The sequence below is a fragment of the Mirounga angustirostris genome, unplaced genomic scaffold, assembly GCF_029215605.1.
Source record: "Mirounga angustirostris isolate CCGP_5_RB_7025 unplaced genomic scaffold, mMirAng1.0.hap1 SCAF_17, whole genome shotgun sequence".
In the NCBI taxonomy this organism is placed as follows: domain Eukaryota; kingdom Metazoa; phylum Chordata; class Mammalia; order Carnivora; family Phocidae; genus Mirounga; species Mirounga angustirostris.
Window position 1 is genome coordinate 24,139,931 of NW_026991725.1, and position 27,941 is coordinate 24,167,871.

Here is a 27,941-nt window from a genome sequence, read left to right on the forward strand (position 1 = left end):
GTAATTTTTTTTTTTAAAGTTTGAAAGCTGCTGCTCTTGGAAGGATGGATGATACCATGAAGGATGATTCCAACCGAAGGGCAGGAGGCCGAGACCTGACCCAGGGAGGTAATCAGACCCTCCTTGGGTTTGGGGGAAAAGCACTGGGTTTGGGGTCAGGCAGAGCTGGATTCAAGTCCTCACTCTGCATCTTACTGGTTGTAGGACACTGGGCAAGACACCCAACGTAATGTAAGCAATGCCCGCAGCTACCTCACCCATGACGGTGGTGACTTGCCTAGCGGGGGGGGGGGGGGGGGCTGGCCTCCCACGGAGTTAGTGGTGTTCCTCTCCAGCGTCCTGGGTGATGTGGGTTGTCTTGGGTCCTCCGGGCAGCAGCAGCCCGAGGGGCCCCTGTTCCTGCCCCTCCTCTTTCAGGCCCTGCCGGCAAAGCTGCAGGGCAGTTACCTGCCAGGGATCCCCCATCTCCACCCCATCCCTCCCAGCCCCTTCCAGGGTGAAGGTGAGAAATAATGAGACAGCAGCCTATAGAAAGGAGATCCAGGAGAGGAAAAAGAAACAAGTTTAATTTAAGCCCCAAACACTCGGCTAGAAAAACCAGAAAGGAAAGAGAGCAGGGACGTGAGAAGGAAAAGGACATTAAAAAAGAGAGACAGAGAAAACACAGCAACCCTTTTCCATTTAGAAATTGCCAAGTTACACTGACAGAGGTCACGGAATATCCACAGAAGCCGTCACTGCTACACCAACAGGGGCCCTACGGGGTGGCCGGGGCGGGGTGTGGAGCCGGGCTCAGCCCGGGGTGGGGGGGACCCCACCTGGGCCCCCTCTCAGAGCCTCGGGCCGGAGGCTGCTGGGGAAACAGCATGTTGCGGAGGGGGCGGGAGGGGAACCCCCCATGCGAGTAACACAGCACAGTGGGCGGGGGCGGGGGCACCAGCTACAGGGATCCCCCCGGACGTCTTAGTTTTCTCTTGGTCAAGTACACACTGGTGGACGGAGCAGCGAGGCGCATGCAGCTGGGGGGCACTGACGTGCTGCGGGCTTTGGGAGGGCGGGGGGCGGGGGGCTCAGGAGGGGAGCCAAAGCGAGGGGTGCAGGGTCGATGGAACACACGCGCAGGCACTCCCACACACACAGGTCACATGCACCTCCACGTACGGCCCTCTGTCCACGCGTATGTGGCCCGCACGCATACGAGTCTCTCGCAGCCCTGCGTGTCTGCGCGTGCACACACACACACACACACACACTACACGCCTTCTCACGTGCAAAGCCCCTCCGTGCCAACATGCAGGTGGGCACATGCCGATGCCCCAGCAGCGAACATGCACCGAGTGTGCTCGCCTCCCCGCACACACGTGTGGAAGGTCACGCCCGTGCACACACACGCTTCCCTCCACACCCGGGCAGGAGGACCTGGGCCGGCGCACATACACACAACAGGCTGCTCACACCTCCACACAAACGCCTCTCAGCCCGGAAATGTGCAGGAGCCAAAGGGAGAGAAAGATGTCAGTCCCACTGGGCGCTACATGGGCAGGTGGGGGGTGGGGCCCACGGCTCCCTCCGTCTGCCCCTCGTGGACGGACACCTCCTCCTCCCCCCACAAAGGGACATTCGACTCAGGACAAAGACGGTGGGGCACACATTCAGGTCACAGGGCTGGCGGGGGGGGGCAAGCGAAAAGTAGCAAGCAAAGAGTAATGGAGTGGAGGGAGGAGGGGGCACCACTCCCCCCTCCCCTCCCGATCAGGGGGTCTCTGTACAGCCAAATCAAACCGAACCATTTCACTGGACCACGGAAGCCAGGCCGATGTGCCCATCCTCCAGCCTCCCTCCCCCGCCAAAACAGCGGCCAGGGAGAGGGCGCCGTGGTTTTCTTTTTTTTTTTTTCTTTTTTAAATATTTATATATATTTATATTACGTATATTATATATATATAATATGTAAATATATTTTTAAAACAATATAAAATGTTAAGACACTTCACTTAAATGTAAAGAGTTGCCTGCAATTAAAAGTAATTGCATCATTTATGAGGTCCTTTTTTTTTTCCTATTTTCCAAGGGTTTTTTTTTTTTCAGGAGGGATTTTTTTTTTTCCTCTTCTTTTGTTATTTTTCAAAAAGGCCTGCTTGCCTTTGTACAAAAATGATCCAAAGCTAGAAAACAAGGATGAACCAACAAAAACAAAACAAAGCAAAAAGAAAGAAATGAAGAAACACAACCCCAGTCTCCCTTCCCTCCCCAACCCTCAACAGCTCCCCTGGCTCTCCCCAAACGCTGACCTTCCAGCCAGGCCCCAGGGACTAGGAGGTTCTGCCCCTTCAATGGCTCCTTCTTTCTGTGCTTACTCAGGGAGACTACTCCCAAACCCTCCCCTGTGCTTACCCCACTTTGCGCTCCAAATAGGAATCCTGCTCCCCAGGGGCCCTACCCTATCTGCCTCCTCATCCCCCACCCACATACCACCCCGCCCCCCCCTCCCCACCGGCCTCTCACTGTGCCCTCTGGGGGACCCGGGGCTAAGCACCAAAACTGGTCTTCCTCCCCTTCTCAGGACCTGGTCAAAAGCCTCGTTGCCCCAGCCTCTGCAAGGCAGGCATCCACAGGTTGGGTCTAGGGGCACGGGCTGGCTGGTCAGGCCTCAGGGGCCCTCAAAGATTCCACCTGGGGTCACCAGCTCCCCATTTAAAAATCATCTCACCCTTCCCTGCAAACCCTCAAATCTCAAAGAGGATGGTTAAAGGTCAAGTCGCTTGACCTTTGAGTCAGAGCTGTCCTCACTGCCCCCCCATCAGCCCCTCTCTATTCCCCCCACTTCCCTCACCACAAGACCCTTCCCACCCTCCACGCCCCCAAATCTAGTTTTCTAGGCCCTTCATTCTTGCCCACCCCCATTAAATAAGTTAATGTCATGTAAAGTGCTAAATTAGGAAACCAAAAGTACCAAATAGCCCTCCTCGGGGCTGCCCTCTTCTGGGGCAGTGACCCCAGGGTCAGGCTGGCTGTTCAACAGGCCGCCCAAAACCCACTACCCAGAAGGGCCCGCTCCTCGCTCGGCACAGGCTAGGTGGTTCCTCACCACAAGAAGGGAGTCCCAGGAAGCCAACTCCTCTCCAGGACACACAGATTCAAAGGCCTCACACCCGCCCCCAGGCCCCCCCAACCCTGCCTCCCTGCCCAGCCCATCCGTCTTGACTCCAGGCCCACAGGAGCATGAGCGGAAGGGAGTGGAGCAGCAGAGTTCGGTCACAGCGAAGTTGGGCAGCTGGGGCACCTCCAGGGCCAGAGTCTCCCTGCCAGCCTGATAGTGGGGTTGTTCCAACGTCCAGAGTTTCCTCCAGGAAGGTTTCCGAGGACGGGGAGAGGGGTGTCTCTCCGCTCCAGGTCTCCGTGGCTCAGAGTTTGTTTGGAGTGCTCTCAGGAAGGGAGCGTAGGGTGCAGGGGCTTTAGGATGGACATGGGAGGAAGCGTGGGTAAAGAGAAAAGGGAGGGAGGATGACAGGAGGTGGGCCATTTTGGAACAGGAAACCAAGGGAAGGTGGTGTTTTGGTTTTTAGTTTTACTGTTCTGCTTTAAAAAAAAAAAAGATAATTAAAAGTGAATCAATTTAAAAAACCAAAAACACCAACAGGGGATGGGTGTAGAGAGCTGAGGAGGGCCACAGCTGTGGCAAGCCAGAGACTAGGGTGGGGGTGGGGTAGAGATGAAGGGAAGAAGAGCAGGGAGAGAAATGGCAGGGGTCCGGAGGGGGAACAGGCTGAAATGGAGGTGGGAAGGGGCTTCTAGAAGGAGATGGAAGAATTCCTCGCCCCAAAGGAAGTCAATACAGGGATAGAGGTTCTGGAAGCCGAGGGCTTTTCTGAGACTGGGCTCGAGGTCTCATTTGACCCGCTCATCTCTTTAGATGGTTTAGTGGCCTGGAACAAAAACAGGGGTCAGGGGTCAGAGAGAGGATGGGAGATCCTTCATGCTGGCCCCCAGCTGAAGTTTTAAAAAATGAAAAACCTCCACAAATCCAAGAGAAAATTAACTGCAAAAGGAAGAAGCCAGAGGGGCATCTGGAGAGAGTGAGCCCCTGAGATGGGGAGGAGGGGGCCACAGTGGGGGTGCAGAATAGAGTAGAGGGGGTGGGTACAGGGTTGGACCCAAAGGCTTGGGGACCAGGGTTACTGACAGGAAAGAGAGCAGGTGGAGGAGAGAGACCAGAGAAGCACAAGGGAGGCCACACCCAGGACAAATGGACAGGGAGATAGGGAGATAGGAGTGGGGAGGACAGGGGAAGGGAGGGAGAAGCGAGAGGTTAGCTGCCGCAGGGGTGCGGGGTGGCGAGGGGAGTGGCCCCAGCTGGGAGTAGGTGGGCTCTTAGTCTCAAGGGGCCGGCAGCCCAGCCAGACCCTTTTCTGACCTCTACAGGAGGCTGATCCTAACCAGAAGGTCTTACGGGGACAATGTGGGGCAAGCGGGTCCTCCCGGGGGAGCACTACTCTGAAGAACCCCCTCCCCAACCCCACCCCACCCCCAAGCTGGAGGAAAAGGCACTCACTGCATCCATCCTCTGGCCCACGGCAGGAAGCCCCGCTGCGGCCCCTACAAGTGTTCTCCCAGCTTCCAGCCCACTGCGCAGCTCGGCTAGTTAGAAACAGCCGCGCCTCCTCCCACCCCAGCAGACTCCCTGTGTCTAGACTGGTTCTGGGTGTTTGTACGGTTCCAGAGCCATCTGCATCACCTCGAGAGGAGGAGGTGTCGCAAATGCAGATTCCGGGGCCCTGCTCCAGGATCTCTCCCTCTCTGGCTCAGGCTCAGGAACCTGCATTTTGGGCAGGCACCCTAGGGGACCCTGCTGCACACTTCGCTTTGAGCGCCACTGGGTTGGGGCTACACGGACCGGGTTTCTCTCTGTCGTATTCACTGCCCCCCCCGCCCCTCCCTTCCCCGCCTTGCATAGCTACTAGTGGGATAATGAACTGGTCTTGATTAAAAAAAAAAAAGGGGGCGCCTGGGTGGCTCAGTTGGTTAAGCGACTGCCTTCGGCTCAGGTCATGATCCTGGAGTCCCGGGATCGAGTCCCGCATCGGGCTCCCTGCTCGGCAGGGAGTCTGCTTCTCCCTCTGACCCTCTTCCCTCTCGTGCTCTCTGTCTCTCACTCTCTCTCTCTCTCAAATAAATAAATAAAATCTTTAAAAAAAAAAAAAGGAAGGAAGGAAGGAGAAGGGGAGGGCTGGAAACTGCGCTGAGGCTCCTCGGGCCCCCTCCCGCAGCAGCTGCGGTCTGGGCAGGGCGGCTCTACAGCCCCCCGCACCACCCCCAACCCCGGGAACCCCCAACCCCCGCTGGGCAGGCTCTATCAGACGCCAGCGGGGGCAACGAGGAGGCCTCGGGCAGCCTGACCGGCCACCTGGAACTCGCCCTTGCTCTTGGCGGCCCCCACGTGCTCTTCCACCCACGCAGTGACTCCCCTGGGATGTGACGCTCACGCCCCGCAGCGCAGTCTACCTCTTCCCTTGCTGCAAATCCAGGCAAGAGGTTCCCCGTTTGGGTCTTCTGACCCCTCCCCCCCTTTCCTGTCGCAGTTCGCCTGGACTCACCGAGGCTCCAGGGCCCCAGCCACAAGATCCCTGGATTCACTGGGGCCTTTGCCCGAGGGGCATGTGCCAGGCCTGGCCCCTGCTCGCGGGGGGTGGGGGTGGGGGTCCCGGCACCTGGACCCGGCGACAGCCTCACGCCGTCTGACTCCCGGTCACTAGCCCTGGGCTCCAGGCCTGCCCCTCCCGTCCCAGCCTTTCCCGTTCAAAGTTCTTGCTCCCAAAGGCGGGTGGGCGGGGAGCCCCCTGCTTGTCTCCTCACATCTCGCCACATCCCAAGCCGGCTGCTGATTCCCTCCTGGCTGTCCTCTTTGTTCTCGACCCATCTCTCTAGTTGAAAGCTTTTTCTCTTCCTCCCCTTTAGCGTTTGTCGAGCCCCGGTCTGTTCTGCGCTTTGGTCTTGGGAACGCCCGCCTTCCAGCTTGGGCCGCCACCTGACTCCTGCGCCGCTCAGGTGACACGTCCTCACCCAGGCGCTGGCCCCTTTCTGCCACGGCCAGCGCGAGGCCTTTCCGCAGTAGCCGCGGGGCCGGTCAGCGGCCTGCGTGGACACCCCCGCTCCTTCCTCACGGAGACCTGGGCGGCTTGTACTGCTCTGTGAGCACCCGTTTGCCCTCCCAGCCGCCTTCCCTCCCGGGTGACTGGCCGCAGGGACGCGTCAAGCCCCCTCCCCTGAAGCTGAGGGAGCACATGGCCATCGTGCCCCCTGCCCTGTCCCGGGCTGCAGAGGTTCTCTGGTAACACAGCTGCCGTCTCTGGAGCTTTCCGTCACTTCATTTACCCACCAGCCCTCTCCTGTCACTTCCAAGTACGTCCAGAGAAGCAGAATGCTGTCACCTTCAACTTCCAGCCGGGGGGGGGGGGGGGGGACTGGAAGGGTTCGCGGGGCCTAGGCGGCTGAGCCCCGCATCCCTACTCTTCCTGCAGGTCAGCATGCTGCCCCGCCCCCCCGCGCTGTGACATAGATCTCCGCACAGGGACAGGTCACCTTGTTGTGGCAGACCCTGCTGGCGCCTCTTCCAGGGCCACTCCCAGTGTCCCTTCCTCCGCTGCCCGCACGCCCTCCTTCCTGATGAAATCCTGCCCAGATCAGGCCCTGGGCTATCAGGAGAGGTGGGCCTTTCCCCCAGCCCAAGGGGGTTGGGTCCCGAGCAATCTACCCAATTCAAGCAATTCCCTTCTCCTTGCCAGTGACTGATTCGGGAACGGACAACGGGAAGAGAGGGGAGATCAGTTAGGGGCTTCTGGGAAAGGTCCTCCTGCTCCTGATCCGATCTGTGTGGCTGGGACCCCCCCCCCTCCCTGGGGAGTGAAGGCAGCCATGCGGAGGGCGGGGAGGAAGGATGACGGGACAGCAGGACCCTCTGAGGAGATGCACCAGGGGTGCAACAGATTTCCTAGCCCTAGTAGAAGAGGAGGGGTCCATGGTTTCCCATCTGCAGCAGGCCCGGGCTCCTTGCACCCCTGGGAATCTGGCTACCATCCCACCCCTGGATCTCCAGCATGACATCCTCGGGCTTTTTCTCAATTGTTTCTTCTGGTGTCTTTGTAGTACAAGGCCCTGTTGCAGCCACGTCTCAGAACTCTCTTCCCCCCATTTTGGTGTCTCTGGTCCTCGCACTTTTATTCTTCCCCTCGTCATTGTCAAAGGCAGCTTTGAGCCCCAAGTGTTAGAACCACGTGACGAGAGAAAGGCCTCTGCCCAGCCCTCAGCACTGACAAGCGTACAGACAACGACCAAGTGCAACTGAGGACGATGGGGACTGTCCTTCCCAGGGCACTTGAGGGCTTTCCCAGTTCCTTCCCACACCTGGTATGATGTGACCTCAGAAGCCTGCTGCTGGGTTTTTGTCTCTATTGTACAGATGAGGGAAGAGCCAGCAGAAGGCAGAGGACTTTGACCAAGTTCACAGCCTGAGCTGATAGGGAGCGCTGTCCAGGCCCAGAGGACAGAGGGCCAGGTGATCCAGAGTGGCTGGAGCAAACTGAGGGTGTGGGGCGGAGGGCGCCAGGAGAACCGGGAGGAAGGAACCCAGGCTGGTCATGGAAGTGCTCTGGGCAGCAGGTGAAGGACTTTTGATTTTCTCATCTGGCAGGGAGCAGTGGGCCTGGGTTTAAAGCTGGGGGGATGACATGAGCAGATCTGCAATTTACACACATCCGTCCCCAGCCCGCAGGTCTGGGAAAATAGGTTAGAGGTGACAGAGTGACAGGGAGACCCTAGAAGGGCATGCATTTAGGTAACGAGGCATAGGATGGTTTTTATCCCTGCTTCTTTAAGAAATGTCCACAAGGAACGTATATTACTTTGTTAGGAAGAAGGTGCTTTGTAATGAAAGGCGACCAGAAAGTGAAAGCGAGAGGCACAGCCAGGCCTGTGGCCCTGGGGCGGGGGGCAGACAACCTGAACAGTAGGTGGGAGGATGCCCCGGGGGTGGGTGACATTTTCTCAGGGGCAGCCTTGGGCTCAGAACAGAGCCCGGGGCAGGGACAGATGGCACCCCAGGAGAGGAGTGTGTGGTATGAGGAGCAAAGAGGCCCAGGAGGAAGCGGGGCCCAGTGACGTGAGGAGGTGTGCAGAGGAGAGACGCCCAGCAGGGAGCCGGGAGGATCAGGGTGAGGGCTGGCCAGGGAGGAGAGGAATGGAGGGCCTACACAGCATCCCCGTGAGCATGTGTGTGTGTGTGTGTGTGTGTGTGTGTGTGTGTGTGTGTGAATGCTTGAGGCTGCAGAAGGCCTAGCTGGGCCCTGGGGGGAGGCTGGAGGGAAGGCCAAGTGGGCTGGGGACTGAATGGAGGCCACAGAGGTGATGGAGGGGCCGGAGAGAGGCTCTGGGTGCCCCAGGACAGGGAGTCAGGGTGAGAGATGGCCGAGCAGTTACAGCTGGAGAGGCTGAAGGCAAGGTGTGTATGGGGGAGGGGACCAGGCACAGGGTGCCAATCCTCCTGCACCCTCGCCAGCTGCATGACCGTGGCTAGAACCTCAGTTTCCCCATCTCTTGAGTGAGCATCAAAAGGACCTTCCTCAGAGTGGTGTGGCGAACGGGAAATGAGAGAACCTGTGTGTCTGGCACAGGGAGCACCCCGCGCATGTCAGCTGCTGTTCTGGACAGGAAGGATGGACATGGGACGAGGGGGACTCAGGCAGTGTGGAGGCAGGACAAGGAGCTAGGGTGGGATTTGCACGGTGTGTCCGGGGACCCACGAGGAAGACGGTGGGCCAGTGGGGAGCCGGGGAGGAGAGCTGGTCAGGGGCGGGTAGGGCTGGGATGGCCGTCTCTGTGGGTTCCTCCAGGGAACCAGCAGCCCAGGGCTGTTGCAGGGCTGTGGGGTGGGAAGGGCTTTGTGATTCCTGGGCCCCGTCCTGGCTCTGATGCCACCTTGCTGTGTGCCCTCAGGAAGCCCCTTTCCTTCTCTGAGCTGCCCCTTTATCAGTGAAGAAGGGAGTTGGACTTGCCACCTCTAACCTACTGCCTCAGAGCCTAGAACCTTCTTCAGGTCACAGCACCTGGACATTTCACAGCGCCCGTTCCCACCCTGGCACCCACAGCAGGCCTGGCACGCAGGAGCTGCTCAGAAATACTTACTGAACCAAATGAGTGCACGAAAGGTCTCTCTCAATATCTAGGTCCAAGGACCACCCTGCACCTTCTGACCAGGCCACGCAGTGGGCCACAGGTCAGAAACACCCACGGGTGGGGCTGTCACTTCTACACTGGCCCCAAGCCCGCTGACTTACATCTGACAGAGGGTACAGCATCCCTGCCGTCCCCACCCCACCGGAGGGGCCACAGGACTTCTCCCTTTCCCCGTTGACATCAGTGGAACCCACCAAAGCCCAAACACTGAAAAGCAGAAGCAAAATTGGTTTCTCCCTCAGCTGGGAGATGGCCTGAGAGCCAAAAGCGAGGACTGATGACAGTGGGGTGCCCCCCAGAGAGCAGGGGGCTGAGAGCAGGGAGAGGAAGCCCAGCAGCAGTGAGCAGTGGCAGGAAGACAAAGGGACATCAAAGCCCCCTCCCACACCCCAGGGCAGGCCGGGCCTTGGAAGGCCGCGGGCCAGCGGGGACAAAAGACTGCTGGGTCCCCCTTCTCCAGGAGCAGCTGGGGAGAGGGCCTTCTCTGCCAGGTGGGGGTCTCCGGAAAGGGGAGTGGCCTGGTTGAAAATACGTGTTCTAAACCAGATCCAGAGCGCTGGGGTTGGCAGGAGGAGGGACAAGATGGCTCAGGGGACCGGTGGGGCCGTTCTGGCAGGGAGGAGGTCTCTGGGCATTTGGCAGGAAGGTGGCCCCAGGCATGCTGGCAGGAGCCGCCCCGCACACAGCCCCAACGCACAGCCGCGCAGGGGAAGGGGAGGGGCCAGGATGGGTCGAACCCCGCCCCCCACGGGGCCACGCCTACCTGCTGCTGGGCCTGGATCCTCATGTACTCCGCCCTCTGCTTGCCGTGCTTGCTTTTGTCGGGGCTTCCCGCCTGGCTCTGCACCGCCTTCAGCCGAGAGGCCCCTGGAGTCACCACCTTCATGGGTGGCACGCTGCCACCACCACTCTGCAGGAAGAGGAACAGGGTGGGGTTGAAAGTGGGATCACACAGGAATCCTAGGTGCTGGGTGGGGTCTCCGGGGCTGGGTCCTCTTCAGTGGGCCCTTTGAGAACTGGAGACCTTTGGACCTCCCTGCCTCCACATCCCTGGCCAGGACCCAGGTCCACTCTCCAAGGCCAGGGTTAAGGCCTCCCTGCAGAAGAGGGACAGGGGCCTCCCAGCCAGGTTCCCAGCAGCTCCCCAATGACAGCTCTTTGGTGGTTTCCTTGAGTAGCCCAGGGGCAGCAGGTGCCTTCCGGGGAGCCACTTCTAAAGTGAGAGTTGCTGCCATCACCCCCACTCCTGACGAGGTACCCTTTTCTGAGTCTCCCAGAGCATGCCTGAGATTTGAGGGGGGTCTTTATGACGGCAGACAGGGTGGGGCCCACATCTTCCTCTGAATGGGAGCATAGGGGTGAAGTCTCCCTAGAGATGGACAAGTCCAGCTCCTCTGAACCACCCCAATTCAGAGGCGCAGACAGAGAAACAACAGAGGCAAAGAGAGTCAGACAGGAGAGGGGGGAGGGGAGCGTGGGGATGGAAAAGGAAGAGAGAACTTTATTTGTTGGTTTATAGGTACAGAGCAGAGGGGAGAGGACCTGGTCCCTGCCAGGGCTGCTAGGGCCGATCCCTGGGTAGGCCAGCTTCCCAGCCTCCCGGGGTTCTGCCTGCAAACCCCACCCGGTGCTGGGCTCCCAGGAGGCTGGCAGGAGCTGACAAAAGGCCAGTGGCAGGAGGGGGCTGGCGTGGTGCTCCTGCAGACCCCCACTCCCTCCAGCTCTAAGGACCGAGAGACTGGAGCATGAAGGCAGGAGGAGAGGCTAGGGTAGGAGGCAGCCACCTGGGGACCGGGTGGCAGGGGTGGGGGGCTGCCAGGGGGTCCCGCGGCGAGGGCTGTGCCCATCTGGCTCAGGGCTTCTTCTAGCTCCTGGAGTGTCTCCTCCAGGCTGTCCATCCGCTGGGTGGTGGCGCCTCTCACTGTGCAGCCTAGGCCTGCAGCAGGCTGGGCCCTGGGCTCCCCACTGCAGGGTTGGACATCCTCTCCGGTGTCCTTGGGGGTCTTCTCTGGCTGGGTCTCAGCAGTGGAGGGCTCCTGAGTGCCATCAGGGGCTGGTGCCCAAGGGCAGGGAGCCCCGGCGCCTCCTTCCGCTGGGCTGCAGCTCTCTATCCCCAGTCTCTTCAGAGCTGCCCCTTCCTTCTCAGGCGCCAAGCAGCTCCTGGGCTGGGAAGCCTTGGCCACCACCTCTGGCAGGGCCTGGGAGCCACTGCAGCCCCTCCCGCTGCCAGCCAGGGTCCGGGGGCGCGGGGTGGGGGTTGTCCTGGGACCGGCTTCCTCAGGTCTGGCCTCTGGTGGGGAGGGAGGGCTGGGGGTACACTCCGTCAAGATGATCCGGGGGACGCAGAAGGCCCTGGGGCTTGGGGCAGCCTGCGGGGAGAGGAGAGATGAGGGAGAGTCTGCTCCCGGCAAACGGAACGCCCTGAGCTGGGATGGGGGGTTAGACGCGGGTGAGCCCAGCCCCTTCCTTGCGCAGATGGGAAAACCGAGCCAGGGGAGGCTGGTGACTGAGTTTACTCAGCAAGTCAGAGGCAAAGCCGGGACTGGAACTCAGGTCCCTTCCCACCCCACACTAGGGTTCCCCCACTTTCTGGCAGGGACGCCGGTTTCCCCGGAAGCACAGACGCAGGCCTACCTCTCACTGCCCATGTTAAACTCCGGGAGCAGGGCCCACGGGCACTGCCAGGAGTCTGCCCGTCTGTGCAAAGAGGTAAGTGTGGCACGGAGTCGGTGAGAATTCAGTGCGCTCACGTGGGCGTGGGCTCGGAGCAGTGCCCGGCCTGTTGTAAGCACTCGGCCAGTACTCGCCCTTTGCTGAATTGACCTGAATGGCCTCTGGCCTCAGAGGCTGGGGCTGTCGTGCTCATCTCAGAGCGGCCCCCTCGTCCCTTACTTCTGGAGCTTTCCCAAGGGCTTCACAGCCTCAAGGGGCGGCGCTCACATCCCTCGGCTGCACACACGCTCTGCAAAGCTAGAGCACTGTTTCTGTGTGAGCGTCGCCTGCTCTGGCTTTGGGGGAGCCCCCCACTCACTAACCCCCAACCTGAGTGAATTCTCGTCTAATTCAGACCAGCAGAGTCTTTTTGCCAGGCACTGTCATATACGTCTTCATCTTGAGTCCTTACTATAACCCACGACATGGTGACCGCTCCTATGGTCCCCACTTGACAGATGAGGAAATCGGGGGTGGGTGTCCTGTGATTCTCCCAAGGTCACTCACCCACAGCTAGTTAGTGGCAGAGCCAGGATTTGAACCCAGGCAGTCTGGCTCCAAGTCCAGTGCTCTTTCCACTAAAAGGAGCCATGGGGGAGATTCGGGAGGGGGCAGCAGGGACCTCAAGCCCCCCACCCAAGGTACCCCACCCAGCCCTGCCACCTGCTTACCTGGATGGAGACTGGGAAAGCAGAGAGGCGACCCATGCCTGCCTGGCTCCACTGCCCAGTGGCGCCTCAGGATGCAGAGGGTAAGCCAGCTCAACCAGCAGAGGGGCTTTGCCCCCTGGGCTCCTTCAGCTCTGGCTCCCAGAGGCCAGAGAGAGGCAGGAGCTGGGTGCAGTGGGTCAAAGTGCCAAGGGTTCGGCCAGCCCAGGGGGCACCCCCTGCACACTGCTCATCCCCGGACAACTCCTTGGACTGCTCTGTGCCCATCCTTTGCCCAGCAGATGGTTTTGTCCACCTGTCTGCTCCCCCTGGCCAAGGAGTCAAAGCACCACAAGCCTCAAGCCAGGCCAGAAATTAGGTGGCGGCCAGCATGGAGCCCACGGTGGCCCAAAGGGAACCAGACAAGGCGGGTGAGCATGTGTATGGGGGAGGCTGCCCTCCTCAGAGCAGAGGCTCTCCTGCCCCAACCTGACTGGGAAGACGGAGGGATTCCCAGACCACCTCCCCCAGTGCCCCCTCCTCGAGTGCAGTCCCCTGGGGGTGCAGACAGCAGGTCCACCCCAACATTCCCAAGAAAAGATAAAGAGAAAATAAGTGCAGCAGGACAACAGCAAGGACTGAAGTTAGAGAGAAGGAAGAACTTCCCAGTGCTGAAAGAGCCAGCCGCCAAGGAAGGGCATGACTTTCTTCTCCTCCAAGTTCCCTGACCACTGGGGCCATGCGAGAGAGGGAGGCTGTAAGTGAGCCTTTCTCCTGGGGTGTCCTGACCCCCAGTGCAAAGCATAGGTTCTAGTGGGAGAGCCCCACCAGGCACAGTGGCGGAGGAGGGGCTTCTGGAGCAGGGACTAGGCAAGGGCTCAGGACGAAGTCAGATTTTGAGTTGGACCTAAAGTCATGTAGTGAGCAGGATCCAAGCTCCAGTCTTGAACCAAGACAAAACCCAGGCTCTGGGTCAGCCCTAAACTCTGGCTGCAGCTTGGAACAAAATACCCAACTCAGAATCAAGCCTGTAAGAAAAATGCGGCCATGGCAGGGCAGGGAGTGGGGGGGGGGGCGCCAGGTACCAGACCGCTAGAGTCTCCGGGGGAGTCCAGGCAGGCGGGGCTGTGGGAGCAGCGGGACTTGGGGAGGTGACTGGTGTGTTAGCGGGTTAGCGTGAGAGGTGAGGAGAGGAAGGTGTGGAGGCACAGGCAGAGAGAGAGCTGTGGGGGGGGGGGCAGCCCGTTACCTTCCATGTGGGGCCCTGGGCTGAGCCCCCAGGGGGCCCCAGGTCCTGGGGTGCCAGCAAGATGGGGATCGGCTGGCGGCGGGGCGTGGGGGGGAGGGAAGACACTGAGCTTCTCTCAAACACCTGGGGAGCAGAAGGTGGGGGCAGGTTTGGAGAAGGGGGCACAGGGAGGACGGGGTGCCGGTCTAAGGCCCACAGGGAGGGACCCCAGCCTTACTCCTTGGCCCCTCACCATGCTCACTGGCCACTCTGCCCTCCATCTCGTCTCCTCCTCCAGAGGCCTAGGTGGTCAGGGTCTCCAGCCACTTGGGGAGGGGGGCTGAGAACACTTGAGTATGGGCAGGGAGCTCAAGGTACTTGGGGATCAGTGTGTTAAAACACTCTGTCCTCAGAACATTCAGGGCTGGGTGTGTCAGAGCCTAGGGGGTCTCGGGGCAGTTGTGGGGGTGTCAGAGACTACAATGAAAACACTCAACCCTGCGAAGGCCCCCTCCCCCCATTTTACAGTGGCAGAGAAATCAAGGCAAGAAGGACAGGTTCCTGTACAGGCCAGCCCTTGGCAGGAGCACAGGACCCCAGTCACCCCCGCCCCCAGCCCCATACCCCGGGGTCATCTTGGTGGGGAAAGGGAGGGGCCTGGCTGAGGCCTTGGGACCAGGCATGCCCCTGACCCACCTCTAGCTCGGCGATGATGCGGTCCTCATCGTCCTCATCTTTGATGGCAGAGGCCATGATGGGCGGTGTGGAGGCTGGGCGGGCCACCTCGGACACGGTCCGGCGCAGCTTCACTTGGGGCTTCTGCACCTCCAGCTCCTCGGACTCGGCCTTCTGCAAGGCCCAGGCCCCCGTCAAGACCAGACTCTGCCCCCCTCCAGCAACAGCTCGCATCCTCGGCCCCATCAATGCCAGACCACTTCCTGCCCCAGCTCGTCTGCCGCTTCCCCTGTCCCCTGTCCCGTCCCCTGCCAGGCGGCCCCCTTCCCACCATGGAAGCCTGAGCTGGAGGCAGAGTCGCCCTGCGCCAGCCCCCTTTTTTCCTTCCACCCCAGAGGGTCTTCAGAGGTTCCCTCGGGTATTCCGCCGCCCCAGGTGGGGTCGGTACCTTGATGAAGGCTGAATCCTTCTTGCTGGTGACCACCACCTCTCCCGTGCGCGTGGTGGTGAGGCCGTGGGAGGAGGGGAAGCTCCGGCGGGGCGGGGGGCGGCGGGGGCGACTTGGAGGGCTTCTCCGTGCGGTACCGAGGCACTGTCAGCTCATCTGTGGGCAGCCAAGGGGCTGGGGGTCAGGGGACCTTTAACCTTGGAGTCTGGGCACCCAGGAGAGAAACCTTGCTTCCTCCTCTGGGGAGGAGGGGAGAGGGAAGCTCAGGGAGAGGACACAGGCCCCTCCTCCTTCTCTCTCACCTCCGGACGGAAGCCAGGCCGGCACCCCTCTTAGTGTACTCAAAGTGCGGCCCCCGGGCCACCGACCAGCAGCACCTGCAGCTTCTGGGAGCTTGTTAGAAATGCAGAAGCTCAGGTCTCTCCCACAGCTGCTGAACCAGAATCCACATTTTGACGGATCTTCCGGTGATTTCATGCACACATTCAAGTTTAAGAAGCGCTGTCCTAATCCATCCATCTCTTTCCCCCTGCCCTTCAGCTGCGGCTCTGCACCCGTCTTCCTCTCTTCTCCATCAAGAGATAGCGGTTAAACTTGCAAGAGCCTGATGCCACCCATCAGGCGCTCCCTGCCCGTTTCTTCAGGGGTGGGGGCGGTTTCCAGGGCAACCTACAGAAAAGTCACTCAAACCCGACCCTCCTCTGCCTTTGAGCCCCAGTGCCTTCCCATGACCCCAAACCATGTCCGTGCTCCTTGGCCCAGCGTCTTCATGCGTGCCAATGTTTCAGCTTCAGCTCTGCTTGCTCCTTCCTGGCCTGAGCCCCGCTCAGCAACACCAAACACACCCCTCCAGGTATTTGCAGGTGCCGTTTCCTCTCGCTGAAATGCCCTCACTCACTGGCCAGGGAAAAGCCTACTTGTTTTCAAGACTCCAAGGGGAAGTGACGTGCAGTGGGAAGCCCTCCCCGCCCTCCCAGGGCCTCCTGTAGGACTGCACCCCACGGCTGCGGTTAGCACCCGCATCCCGTGTCTGGTCTGCACACTGAGCGGGGCCTGGGACAGATCCCTTCGCTACACTGAGCCTTAGTGTCCTCATCGGCAAAATGGGAATAATTACTGTAGCTGCCTCCTGGGGTTGCTGCAAAATTGTAAGGATTCATATATAGAAAGCATCTGGGGTAGTTCCTGTCACATAATATGTGCCCGATAAGCAAAAATGCTAGTATTACACGCCCACTAAATTTTAAGCTCCTTGAAAACAAGTGGTGTCTTTTCTCCTTATCCCCAGCACCCAGCACCCAGTACCCAGCACCCAGCACCCAGTAGGTGCTTGACAAATACAGAGAACAAGAATGAATAAATGAAGGAATGATGACTGCTATTTCTGGTCGGATTTCTGCCTCCCCTGTGAGCTCACAGGCTGGCGAGGGGACACAAAAACCAGGTCCACGAGGACCAGCACCATGCCCGTCTCGGCACGGCCAGGGTCAGAGCACACGCTTGGTCACTCCTGCCCTGGACTTGCTCTCCTCCCTGTGTGGGCCTCTCAGCCGCAGTCAGGGCAGTGGGAAAAGCCCCGGATGGAGTCCAGCTCCCCCCTGTCCTCTGGGTCTCCCCACAGCGGCTGAGGGTCAGGCTGCTGAGGTCCCAGCACCTCCCCCCTCTGGCAGTCCAACCCCAGAGATATCCCGCCCAGGTGCCTCCCCCATCAACCCGAGAGCTCCTGAAGATGGGGGTCCCCTCGTCTGGGCTCTTCACCAGTCCCCTACCCGCCCCCATACCTGAGCCCCTCCTCCCACTGGGCTCGGTTCGCGGGGCTGCCTTCTGGCCGTGGGGGACTTTGGGGGGCTTGTGGTCAGGGGTGGGGGCCAGGCCTGGGTGGGCCTTGCTCGCACAGTCCAGGTCAGGGATGGCCTTCAGCAGCTCTGCCTGTGTCTCCTCCAGCAGCCGGTTGATGTCCTTGGCGCTGTACTGGGTCAGGGCTGCCCGCTTCTCCTCCCAGTCTCGCTCGGCAGCCTGGAAACGAGGAGCGGGGGTCAGCTGTGAAGCAGGGGCTGCAGCCCCTTCCCCCAGCCACACATGCCAGGAACGGAGAAGGAAGTTTGGTCCAGCCCCCAGGGGACCCTCAGACTTCTTGAGTATTCTCTTTCCCTGTAAGTCTGGAATGCCACCACCATCGTATACTCCTCTCTTGATAATACTTAGCCCTGTTTTGGAACATTCTATTCTGTTTCATTGACCACATAGTCTATTCTTAGGCCAACACCACACTGCCTTGATTGTTATCGTTTTAGAAAATGTTTTTCTGTCTGGCAGAGCTCATGCCACCATCAATGTGTCTCTCAGACTTCCTCCTCCCCCAGGAAAAAGTACCCACGTGTTGGCGCTTCCCAATCTAGGATGGTGGTAAGAATGTGTGAGCTGAGCTCATGCACCCCCTGTCCCGGGCCCAGCACCTCAACAGACACAGCCTTGTCCACGCTTCTCTTGCCAGCAGCATCCAGGCCTTTGGTGGGGTTGCCCCCCTTGGGAGTAGGAGGGGCTCCCTCGGCCGGCCCGCTCAGCTCGTGGAGGTTCAGTGGAGGGCTGGGGGGTGGCATTTCGAAGTCCAAGCTCTTGTTGAAGTCTGTCTCAGCCGTCACCTTCTTGGGGGACTGATTCAGGAGGTTGTTGGGGGGTGGCCACACACCCTCGTCCACTTGCCTGGGGTTGGGAGAGTTAGGAACAGTTGTGGGGCCCGCAAGTTGGTGGCCCCATGCAAGCGAAGCCTGGCCTGGGGGAGGCAGGGTGCGAGGAGGGCTCTGGGATCTTGCAGGACAGATGGGGGGGCCTGGGGAGGAGTGACCGCATCCAGCATAAGGGAGAGCCAAGCCTACACCGTGCCAGGGGTCACAGGTCAGAGGGGAGGTACAGATCCAGTTGGCACATCAGTGACCTCTAGAGGAGTCAGGGTAAGGGGTCAGGCTAATCTATCAATGCCTGGCATGTGACCTCCTGGGGAATCGGAGGTCGGAGATAAGATGTCAGGGAGGGAAAGACCTTCGGATCTGGGCCAGCATGTCTGTGACCCCACGGCAGCGTTTGAGCAGCCCGTCCAGGCGCTGTGGCTCCTCCTTCAGGAACTTCACGGCCTCCACCTCCACACGCAGCACTACCCGCATCTTGCTCTGCAGGCCTGGGAAGTGAGCTGAGGCACCAAAGGAGTGAGCTGGGGAGGGAGGAGCTCCAAGGATAAGGGAGGATGGGCAGCAGGGAGGGCAGTGCCTGGGGGTGGGGCTGGGCGTGGGGGTGCAGCAGGGACTGCGGGCCTGGACCGCATGCCACACTCTCGCCTCCTCGCCTCTGGGCTCACCCTTGAGCTCGGTCAGCGTCTCCCCGAGCTGCTTCAGCACCAGGGCCTTCTCCTCCAGCTCCGGCCCCGGCACCAGGCGGTGGTTGTGCGACACATCCCGCTGGATCTTCTCCACCGACTTCTCCAGGTCACTGCAACCAGAGAGAGACCCCTCAGCCCCTCTGGCCCCAGCCCAGCCCCCTGAAATTGGGCAAATGGCAAGAAATGAGGCCACCAGTCAGATCAAAATTAAAAGCCATCCACCAGGCTACATGCCCAAATGAAATCAGAAATGCCAAACCCCAGAGATAAGACTTCAGATGAGTTCCCTAATAGGTGCCCTGGGTCCCCCCCGCCCCCGCCCTCACGGCGCCGTGGAAGTTCTGGTCCTTAGCAACATCAACCCAAATCTCTCTCCCTATAACTTGCATCCTCTGGTTCTCATTCTGCCGAGGAAGCAGGAGAGAACCTGGCGGCCTTTCAGGGAACTGCAGGCAGTTAGCTGCACGTGCCCCTACAAGGTCTCTTCTCTTGAGGGGAGGCACAGCCACGTCCCTCTACCCTTTCTCGGCTATCCAGATGCTCAGCCTCTTTCCTTGAGGACAAAACTGCTTTCAGTTGTCAGAGGGTTTATGCTGAGCTTGTGCCATTTTAAACCCCACATCTTTCTAAAATGTAAGTCATACCAAGTCACTCCCCCCGTGTTGAACCCTACATGGATCCCGTCATCCTGAGGCTGAACTCCAAGTGAAGAAGGACATGAGGGTAGTAGGTGAAGATTTGGCTCTAGAGTCAGACAGATCCAAATTCCAATCCCAGCTCTGCCCCACCCAGCAGAGAGATCTTGGACAAGTTACCTACTATGTTCGGGCTGCAACCTCATCCAAAAAATGGGGGTAGTAAGAGTTCTTCCCTCCAGGGGTCATTGCGAAGATTAAATGAGCCAATGCAGGGGTGGCTGGGTGGCTCAGATGGGTAAGTGGTTAAGCATCTGCCTTTGGCTCAGGTCATGATCCCAGGGTCCTGCGATCGAGCCCTGAGTTGGGCTCCCTACTCAGCCGGGAGCCTGCTTCTCTCTCCCTGTGCCCCTCCCCCTGATCATGCTCTCTCTCTCTCAAATAAATAAATAAAATCTTAAAACAAATAAGTGAGCCAATGCAAATGGGAAAAGGGTGGTAAAGGGTCAGTCCCTGGGGGCTGCTCTTAGTTTCCCTCCAGCCACATCCCCTGTCCTCATCCGGCTTGCTTTTGTTCAGAACTGTCCACAACTTCTCCAAGGTCCTTGTATGTACTGCCCTCTCTGGGCCTTTATAATGCCATTTCCTCTGCCTAGAACACTCCGCACACACACACACACACACACACACACTCACACTCACACACATGCACACGTAACCACACATGTGTGACTAATCCCCACTCCTCCCTCAGGTCTCAATGGGAACTGCTCCCCCACTCCCTACACTCAGGGTTGGGGGTCTGCTTCCTGCCTCACAAACCCTCCTCAGAGCTCTTGCAAGCTGGGCTGTGTAGCTCCTGGCAGGCAGGGACCATGTCTTCTGGATTCGTCTCCAAGTGCCAGCATCTGGCCCGTTGCCTGGAGCAGAGTAGATGTCTGGTAAATAATTGTGGAATGAATGGATAAGTGAAAGAAGGGACTGCAGCCCTGGCAGGTCACCTCGATTCTGTGACTTGAGTCACCGACATCCCTGACCTACATGCAGGACTTTACATACATCCTTGTCACATCCCATCTGCTGGATTTCAGCTCAATAATCCAAGTGGAAACAACTTTCGGCTCACAGTTCTACCATCCAACAGACTTGCTCCCCCTCAAAGCGCTGTGTCACTAGCAAATCTTATCAGCATGCCTATACATCTTCATCCAACTAGTGGATGAAAAGACCACACTAGGGGCACCTGGGTGGCTCAGTCGTTAAGCATCTGCCTTCGGCTCAGGTCATGGTCCCAGGGTCCTGGGATCGAGCCCCGCATCGGGCTCCCTGCTCAGTGGGAAACCTGCTTCTCCCTCTCCCACTCCCCCCTGCTTGTGTTCCCTCTCTCGCTGTCTCTCTCTGTCAAATAAATAAATAAAAATTAAAAAAAAAAAAAAAAAAGACCACACTGGAGCAAAGACAAAATCCTGTGCCTCAGCACTGCCATCTGAAGCGCTCTCTTGTACTGAGCACTTACTGTACACCAGGTGCCATGGGCAGCCCTCCACTTTCATTACCTTATTCAATCCTCACCAACAGTCCTGGGCGTGGAAGCCATTAGTACCTCCCGCTTACACACAAACCAGAGCTCAGACACCAGACTACATTTCCCAGCGTCCCTTGCGGTTAGAAATGGCCATGACTCAGGTCGAGCCAACGCATTAGGAGTTGAAGAGGTACATGCTGCTTCCAGGCCGTCCCATAAAAACCTCCCACGGAAGCTCCTCCATGCTCCTTTCCCCTTCCTATGGGTTGAAAGGCAACAACCCTGTGCATGATTTGGAAGGCACATATTGAAGATGGCCAAACCTCCATTAGCCTAGGTCGCTGAATGGTGGCATGGAGGAGGGTCATTCACTAACCCACCCAGTACTGTTCCGTGAGAAAAAAAAGGATAGGTCCGTTACTTTTGAACCATTATATGATTTGTTATAGCAGTTACCCTAACTAATACAATGAGATTTGGCATTAAAAAGAAAAAAAAAAAAAAGAGGTTCAGAGAGATGAAGCGGCTTGTTGAAGGTTATACAACTATTTTGTGGCAAGGCAGAATCGACTCATGTCTGACTTCAGCCACTGGATCATGCCATACCCATCCCTGTCCTGCCCAGCCCATGCTCTGCCACGTGGGAAAGAACCACTGTTCTTCCCTGCTGTGTGTGACACCTGGCTGGCCCAGGGTGTGCCGGTTTTGTAAAATGGTCACTCCTGAACACCACTCTGAGGGGGGAGAGAGACTCTCATTTAAAGGAGGACTCAGGTAAGCCTTTGGGAGGACACAACAGTGCAACTCTCGGGCAGGACTAGGTCCTCCTTAGGCTCAATTAGCACCTCGATTTTCTGATCAAGAAACCTGCCAAAATTTGGGGAGGGTTGATTTGGAAAGCCTCTGCAAATGAGCCCCAGACTGGTCCAAGCCTAGTCACCATTAGCAGAAAGTGGCTGGGCTTTCCCCGACCCAGGTTCAGTCCTGGAGGGGTGGAGAGCACAGGGTCAGGACAGAGCCAGCTCTATAATTTATGGGGCCCAATGAAAAATGAAGATTTTGCCCCTTAAAAAATTATTAAGAATTTCAAGATAAGGATGCCTGGATGGCTCAGTCATTAAGCGTCTGCCTTTGGCTCAGGTCATGATCCCAGGGGCCTGGGATCGAGTCCCAAATCGGGGTCCCTGCTCAGCCGGGAGTCTGCTTCTCCCTTCTCCCTCTGTCACTCCCTCTGCTTGTGCTCTCTGTCTCTGTCTCTCTCTCTCTGACAAATAAATAAATAAAATCTTAAAAAAATATAGAATTTCAAGATAACAACAGCAGAGCATGGAGCCATTAGGAGCATGGGGACCTGTGTAGCAGGCCTACAAAGCCTGTGCTGGCTTAGTCCAAGTTAGGCTCCAGAGGCCAAAAGTTCTCAAGTCAGCAGAGGGTACCCCTCAGAGCAATGTCTAGACAGAGCTCAAGTGCTTGGCTAGAAAAACAGGTGAGAAAGCCACGCTGAATGAAGCAAGGGATTGGCTTTAACTTCCAGCAAGATGCTGGGGCAAGAGGAAGGGGCAGAGCAAAGCATACAGGAGCTGCAGCCAAAGCAGGGATAAGGATGGGCCTGCTGGTCAACCTAATGCCCGGGGAGGCTATGGGAGCTGGCAGGGAGGGCTCTCATAGCCAAGCCAGGGCCACTGCAGGGCTGATGTCCAGCCCAGCCCAGGCCGTCCCCCAAAAAAAGCAGGAACCCCCTTCAAAGTGCATGGAGAATCCTAGCAGAAGCAATGGACCAGGCCCCAAGCCCTCTCAAGTGAGCAGCTTGAACAGGGGGTTTGATAACAGGACAGAGGGTAGGGAGTCTGTGTGCTTCCGGAGAACTGAGGCCCCCGGGGAGGCGGAGGACCAGACGCGCCTGTGACAGAAGATTAAATCTGTCCTTTCATCTCTTCTGCCTCTGTGCTTTTATATTTTCTTTTATTTTCCTTTAATGTCTCAGGAAAGTTCCTTTTAAAAATCCCAACCCAGCTCCTCTGTGCTGAGTGAAAAGGGGCAAGGAGAGGACAGAAAAGTTGGGTAAATGGAATTCTCTGGGTGAGGGGGGGTGACTGCTGCCAGTCTACTTGGAGATCTGACTGAGGTTGTCACTGAGCTTTCACACCTGAAATGATGGGGTGGCTGCCGCCAGATTATTTCCAAGTGAGAGGGTCCCTTACTTCATCTCAGCCACAAGGGCTCATGGGACTCTTTGCTTTCCACCCCACTGAAGTACACAGGCTGTGTGGGCCCAAGGCTGAGAAGTAGGGACCGTTCTCAAGGAGCCCCTTTTGCAAGCTGGGCTCTTCTGAGAAGCCTCTCCTGGCTCCCCAAGTCATTGCCCAGTAGAACCCAAACCCTCCCTGGAGAGAACTGCAAAAATCTCAATACTGGGCACAGATAAGGAAGCTGAAGCACAGAGGAGGACAGAAACTGCCCTGATCACATAGTCTCTCAATGCTGGAGCTGGACCTCGGGTCCCTTTGTGCCCTGTGCCACCAAGAGGGAGGCCAGAGAAAGGAGCAGACCCCAGTGACTGACAAGAGAAGGCTGCTGTGGGGTGGGGGTGCTCACTCAGTGGATGGACAGCAAAAGGCAGCTTCTCCCTTCAACAGTGCCAGACAATGGGATCTTGGCCAGACAGCCATTTGCTAAATTTGGATCAGAGGACTGTCTCCCGTTAACCCTTCCATGTCTAAGCATTTGGGAGCTGGGTGTTCTCTATTCCTCACTCCTCCTGAAAAAGCTAGAGCTTTGTTTTAGCAGCACCAGGCCGGGAGGAAGGTTTTCCTTGGCGATACCTGGTCTCAAAGATCCGGGAATTGGAGTGGCGGCAGTTGCCACTACCCAAGGGTCACTCTGTATAGGTCACGGTGCAGAATGAAAGCAGACAGAGGACAGAGTAGAATCCTGCAGCTGGCCACATGACAGTAAGGCCGCGGGTCAGGGGGAAGCCAGACTGTGGACCATGAGGAAGCAAAAACACAGCAAAAACAGGGCATCAAGCCAGAAAAAGAAAATAAATCAGGAATTGTGCCAGATGGTCAAAGGTTTGTGGGTCACAGAGAAAATCAAGCCACAGAGGAGAAGGAAATCAGGCTTCAGACCAGACCAACGTCACCTGTCATTCAGAAGGAAGGGAGCTGCGCCTCCCAGGGAAACCAGGTTGCGGCCGAGGCCGCTCCCCCGGCCCTCCCTCCTCCGCCCGGGAGCCCAGGCTCACTTGAGCTGCTGGGTAATGAGCTCCTCGTCGTTGAGATAGCGCAGCCGCTCCTCCTCCACCAGGGTGCGCTGCCGCTGCAGCGGGTCCTCCTGCCGCCGCGCCGCCTCCGACACGCGCATGCTCAGCTCCGCCTCTGTGCCTTTCAGCAGCGCGCGCAGCGACTCCAGGTTTTGTAGCTGCGGGACGCAGAGGGACCGATGGACCGGAGTGGGAGGGGATGGAAGTACTCGGCAGGGGGAGAGCCGGGGGTGGGGGGTGGGGGTGGAGGCGGGCAGAGGACAGCCCGATGCTGGGCGGGCTCCACAGAAGAAGCGGCTGCTCGGCTGCGGCCGTGAGCAGCAGCGAAAGGGCGGGATGGGGGAAGCAGAGGCCCCGGGCTAAATTCTGGGGAAGAATAGAGGCAGGAGGAGAACGGCACGGGGATCGTGGAGGGAGAAGTGCTAAACTGGGGCATGCAGAACATGCGGCTGCGTGGCTGTGGCCGTGAGCAGCAGCAAAGGGCTGATGGACGGGGGCGGAGGACAAGGTTACGGGCTGCGGAAATAGAGAGGCAGGAGAACCAGATGGGCATATTTGGGGGGCAAGAGGTAGCCCTATGTAGGGCCGTGCCGACCTTGCGGCTGCAGGGCTGTGGCTTCGATGAAAGACTTGAGCCCTGGGGTTTGATAGAGCTTCCGTGGCTGGCGCAAGATTAACTTAACTTCTAAGGCCGAGTTGGGGCAATGACGGAGTGGGTGAGATCTTACCCGTTGCCCAGATGGCAACTCTCTGCCCCCTCTCCAGCCTGTCTCTGCTCATTATTCTCACCTGACGGGCCCCAAGGCCCTCTCGAGGAGCGGGCACAGCGATGCCAGGCTCCTGACTGGTGGGACCATCTGCCAGGCGGGGCAGAGCGGGGAAGACTGTGCGGACTCAGAAGGGGTAGTGGAGGGGATCTAGGGGGAGGGCTTCCGCCCAAGGGAGGGGAGGGGAGAAAGAATGCTGGGCAAGAAGGAATTGGGACTGCCCTGAGGGATACTGACAGGAGGAAGGGGCTTAGTGGGGTGGACTGGGGCTCCAGGAGAACGGTGAGTATTCAGGGAAGGGGAAAGAGGGCGTAGTGAGGGGAACAAGGGCGAGCGGTGGGGCTCGGTGAGGGAGCAGAGATTCAGCGAGTGAGCCGGAGCTTGAGGAAGGGTAAGGGGAGAAAGGGTTCGCAGAGGGGCCCAGTGAACCTCCGATGAGGGCGTAGGGCATGGGGCGAGACCTGTGGGAAGGGTTTTCAGTGCGAGTGGGTGGGGTCTGTCGGGGAGGGGCTTGAGGGGGCGGGCACGGGGCGAGGCCCCGGAGCCGGCCGTACCTGGAGCTTTCGCAATTGCTGAAGTTGGCTGCGCAGGTCGCTGGTGCTGTTCTGCAGGCCACGCAGGTGCAGCTGCATCTGCAAACGGCTGAGGGCCGTGGGCTGCCCCGCAGGAGTGCTGCCGGCCGAGGGCGGGGGAGGGCCGGACACTGGGGTGGCACCGCTGCTCCGGCTGCCTGACCCACAGGCTGCAGAGAGGGACCACGAGGATGGAAGAAAGGCAACAAACCTTGAGCCCGCAAGGGGCCAGGACAAGGCCCTTCCCACCCCTGATCCTCACAGTAGCCAGAGAAGCATGTGGCTCTGACCCCCTGCCCCAACTAGTGGGTCAGCCCTTCTGTGAGAAGCAAAGCACCAGGGCAAAGCCATCTTGGGCTAAGGTGACTGCTCATTGATCCACCGAAGCCCAGTGATGTAGCTGATGGTTTAATCCCCACTTTACAGATTAGGAATCTGAGGCTCAGAGAAAGCAAGTATGGGGCGGGGGGGGGGCAAGGGGCCACTCACGTGCTGAGGGGGTGCCTGCTCCATTGGAGCCTTCAATCTTCTCGCTGTGGCACAGGGGAAAAGGGCCATCAGAGGGTCCAGCCTGACCCCGGACCGTCAAAGCTGAGTGAGACTTTAACAAAATCTCCTCCAGTCCCCTGATGTCAGGATAGAGTCCCAGAGAAGGAAAAGGGCTCACCCAGAGTCACACACTGCGACATTGGCAGAGCTGGTCCTAGCACTGCTGCTGCCCACCTTCCCTTCCTCTTGCCCCAACCATAAGCCCTGGCAGTGGTGTTTAAAGAAGAACCTTACCTGGGGGTCTCAGGCTCCGAGCCTCGTAGTAGGGCGCTCTGTACCAGGCCTGTGAGGCTGGCAATCTGCTTCTCCATGGCCTCCATGCGCTCCCTGGAGAGGGTGGTGGCTCTGAGCAATCCCTTCTCTGGGCTTGGGGTCCCTCTTGCCCAGGCCCTCATTCTTAAGATTGATAATTAGAGGAAATACCATTCCCTCCCCAGCCACCAGCACACAGACAATGCCAAAGGTTCAAGCCCACAGTCCCCCACCTAACATTGGTAAGGCCCCTTTCCATCTGGCAGTCACTCCCTCCCTTGCCAGCCCCATCTCTCACTACTGGCTCTCTAATGGGCCCCACTACCAGGCCTCTCTGTGCCCTTTCCTGACATGCCCTCCTCCCTACGTCATCCCTGAAGCCATCCCAGAGCCCCAGCAGCTTTAAGGAGTCCCTCCTCCCACACCACGTATATACCCTCCCAAGGGAAGTACAAGCATTTTTTAATGTGTCACCCCCACTAGACGAGGCAGGAACCAGGCTTGCCCAGCTCGGCATCCACAGTGCCCCAGTGCAGTGCCTGGCACACAAGCCACAAGACAGCTGTGTGAATGTGAATTGCTTCTCCTTATCTCTTGGCAACACTGCCTGAGGATAGAAGGGGATGGGTCAATGCTCTGGTACCTCCTCCAGCCCTGCACCCTTAGGATGGAGCTGAATAATGGGCAAGGGTTCCCCAGCTTGGAGGCTACCTAAAGGAATATCTCTCTGCCCATCCCTATTTCTGAGCAGCACCCCCTCCCCAGTGGACTTCAGCCGACCGTGCGCTGGACAGCTCTCAGGGCTGCAAACTGTCTGAGCAGGAAAGGCACTAGAATGCTGGTTCAGCCTCAGTTTTTGTTGCGGAAACTGAGGTTCAGGGAACGGATGCAAACCCAGGTTTCCAGAGACCTTGTCTGAGGCCCTTTCATCTAACCCCAAGATCTTGCAGAAGGAAGGAAAATGGCCTGTGCATCTCTCCAGTGCCTTTCCTGCCACAGCCAAATAACTCCCGTGAACCCTCAAGACTACTCCGGGTCTACAAAGGACTCTGGGGCCTCACAGTCCAGGACACAATCCTGCCACAGGCTCTGCCGTTGTCCCCTCATTCCACCCCACCCCTAAGAGCCCCGAGGCCTCGGGAGCGTCCCTCACCTGGTCTCCGTGTCCTTGGCTGGCACCGGCGGCCCAAACCCAACGAGCGGGCGCTCCCCAGGCCCGGGGAAGAGCTCGGGAGGGGGAGCTCCGGCCGTCGAGGAGCCCCCCGTGCTGCGGGTCTTGCCTCCGGGGCTCTCTGCGAAGACCGACGAGGAGCCCGAGTCTTTGCGGAAAGACTGGCGCACCGGCGAGCCGCGGCTGGGCGGCCCCGAGTAGGGGCTGTGCGGAGGCTGGGGGCCTCCGGGGGGTGCCGCCACATCGGCCAGCTTCTGCGGCGACGAGGGCGGCAGGCGGAAGCCGTAGCCGTCGCCGTAGAGAGGGCCACCGCCCGCCGCCTTGTAGAGCGAGTCCTCCAGGTCGGACTGCAGCGCGGCGGCCGAATAGGTGCTAAGCGAGCGCACCGAGCCGCGCTTGTAGAGGCCGCTGGCCCCCGGGTAGGCGAACGGGTCGCCGGCTGCCGCGGCCAGGCTCAGGCGGCCCTCGTGGAGCAACCCGTAGGGGTCGGCGTACAGGCCCTCGCCCTTCACCAGCACCATGCCGCCCGCCTTGCCTGCCAGGTCCTCGTCCGGCTTCACGTCGCGCCGCTCCAGGATGGCGCTGGGGCTGGGGCTGACGCCCTGGGCGGCTGGGGCGCCCCCCAGCCGCTCGGCCGCGTGGTGCACCGGGCTGCCAGCGTAGGAGGGCGGGCGCCCCCCAGCGTAGGAGAGGCGCGAGCGCGACGGCGAGCCCGACTGCATCCCTGACGGCAGCCCCGACGGCAGCCCCGACGGCAGCCCCGGGGGCGGAGAGCTGGACGCCAGGTGCGGCGCCGGCGACAGGTTGTTGAGACGCCGTGTGGGCGACGACTCCCGCGAGGCATACACCATCTCTCTCTGCGCAGAAGACAGTCCCAGAACCCCACAGGGCTAGTCA

General features: G+C 59.0%; 1 protein-coding gene across 1 annotated transcript in view; it reads right to left on the bottom strand.

Moving 5' to 3' along the window:
- Positions 1-2,887: 2,887 nt before the first annotated feature.
- Positions 2,888-27,941, bottom strand: part of SRCIN1 (SRC kinase signaling inhibitor 1) — a 40,789-nt gene continuing 15,735 nt past the window's right edge. Inside the window, 14 exon segments of the mRNA XM_045890231.3 lie at positions 2,888-3,926; positions 9,992-10,138; positions 14,512-14,664; positions 14,939-15,037; positions 15,039-15,094; positions 16,720-16,954; positions 17,395-17,641; positions 17,978-18,125; positions 18,291-18,421; positions 23,716-23,891; positions 25,055-25,242; positions 25,562-25,605; positions 25,856-25,948; positions 27,027-27,901. Coding sequence (XP_045746187.3) covers positions 3,792-3,926; positions 9,992-10,138; positions 14,512-14,664; positions 14,939-15,037; positions 15,039-15,094; positions 16,720-16,954; positions 17,395-17,641; positions 17,978-18,125; positions 18,291-18,421; positions 23,716-23,891; positions 25,055-25,242; positions 25,562-25,605; positions 25,856-25,948; positions 27,027-27,901 — 2,727 coding nt within the window. The 3' untranslated portion in view covers positions 2,888-3,791.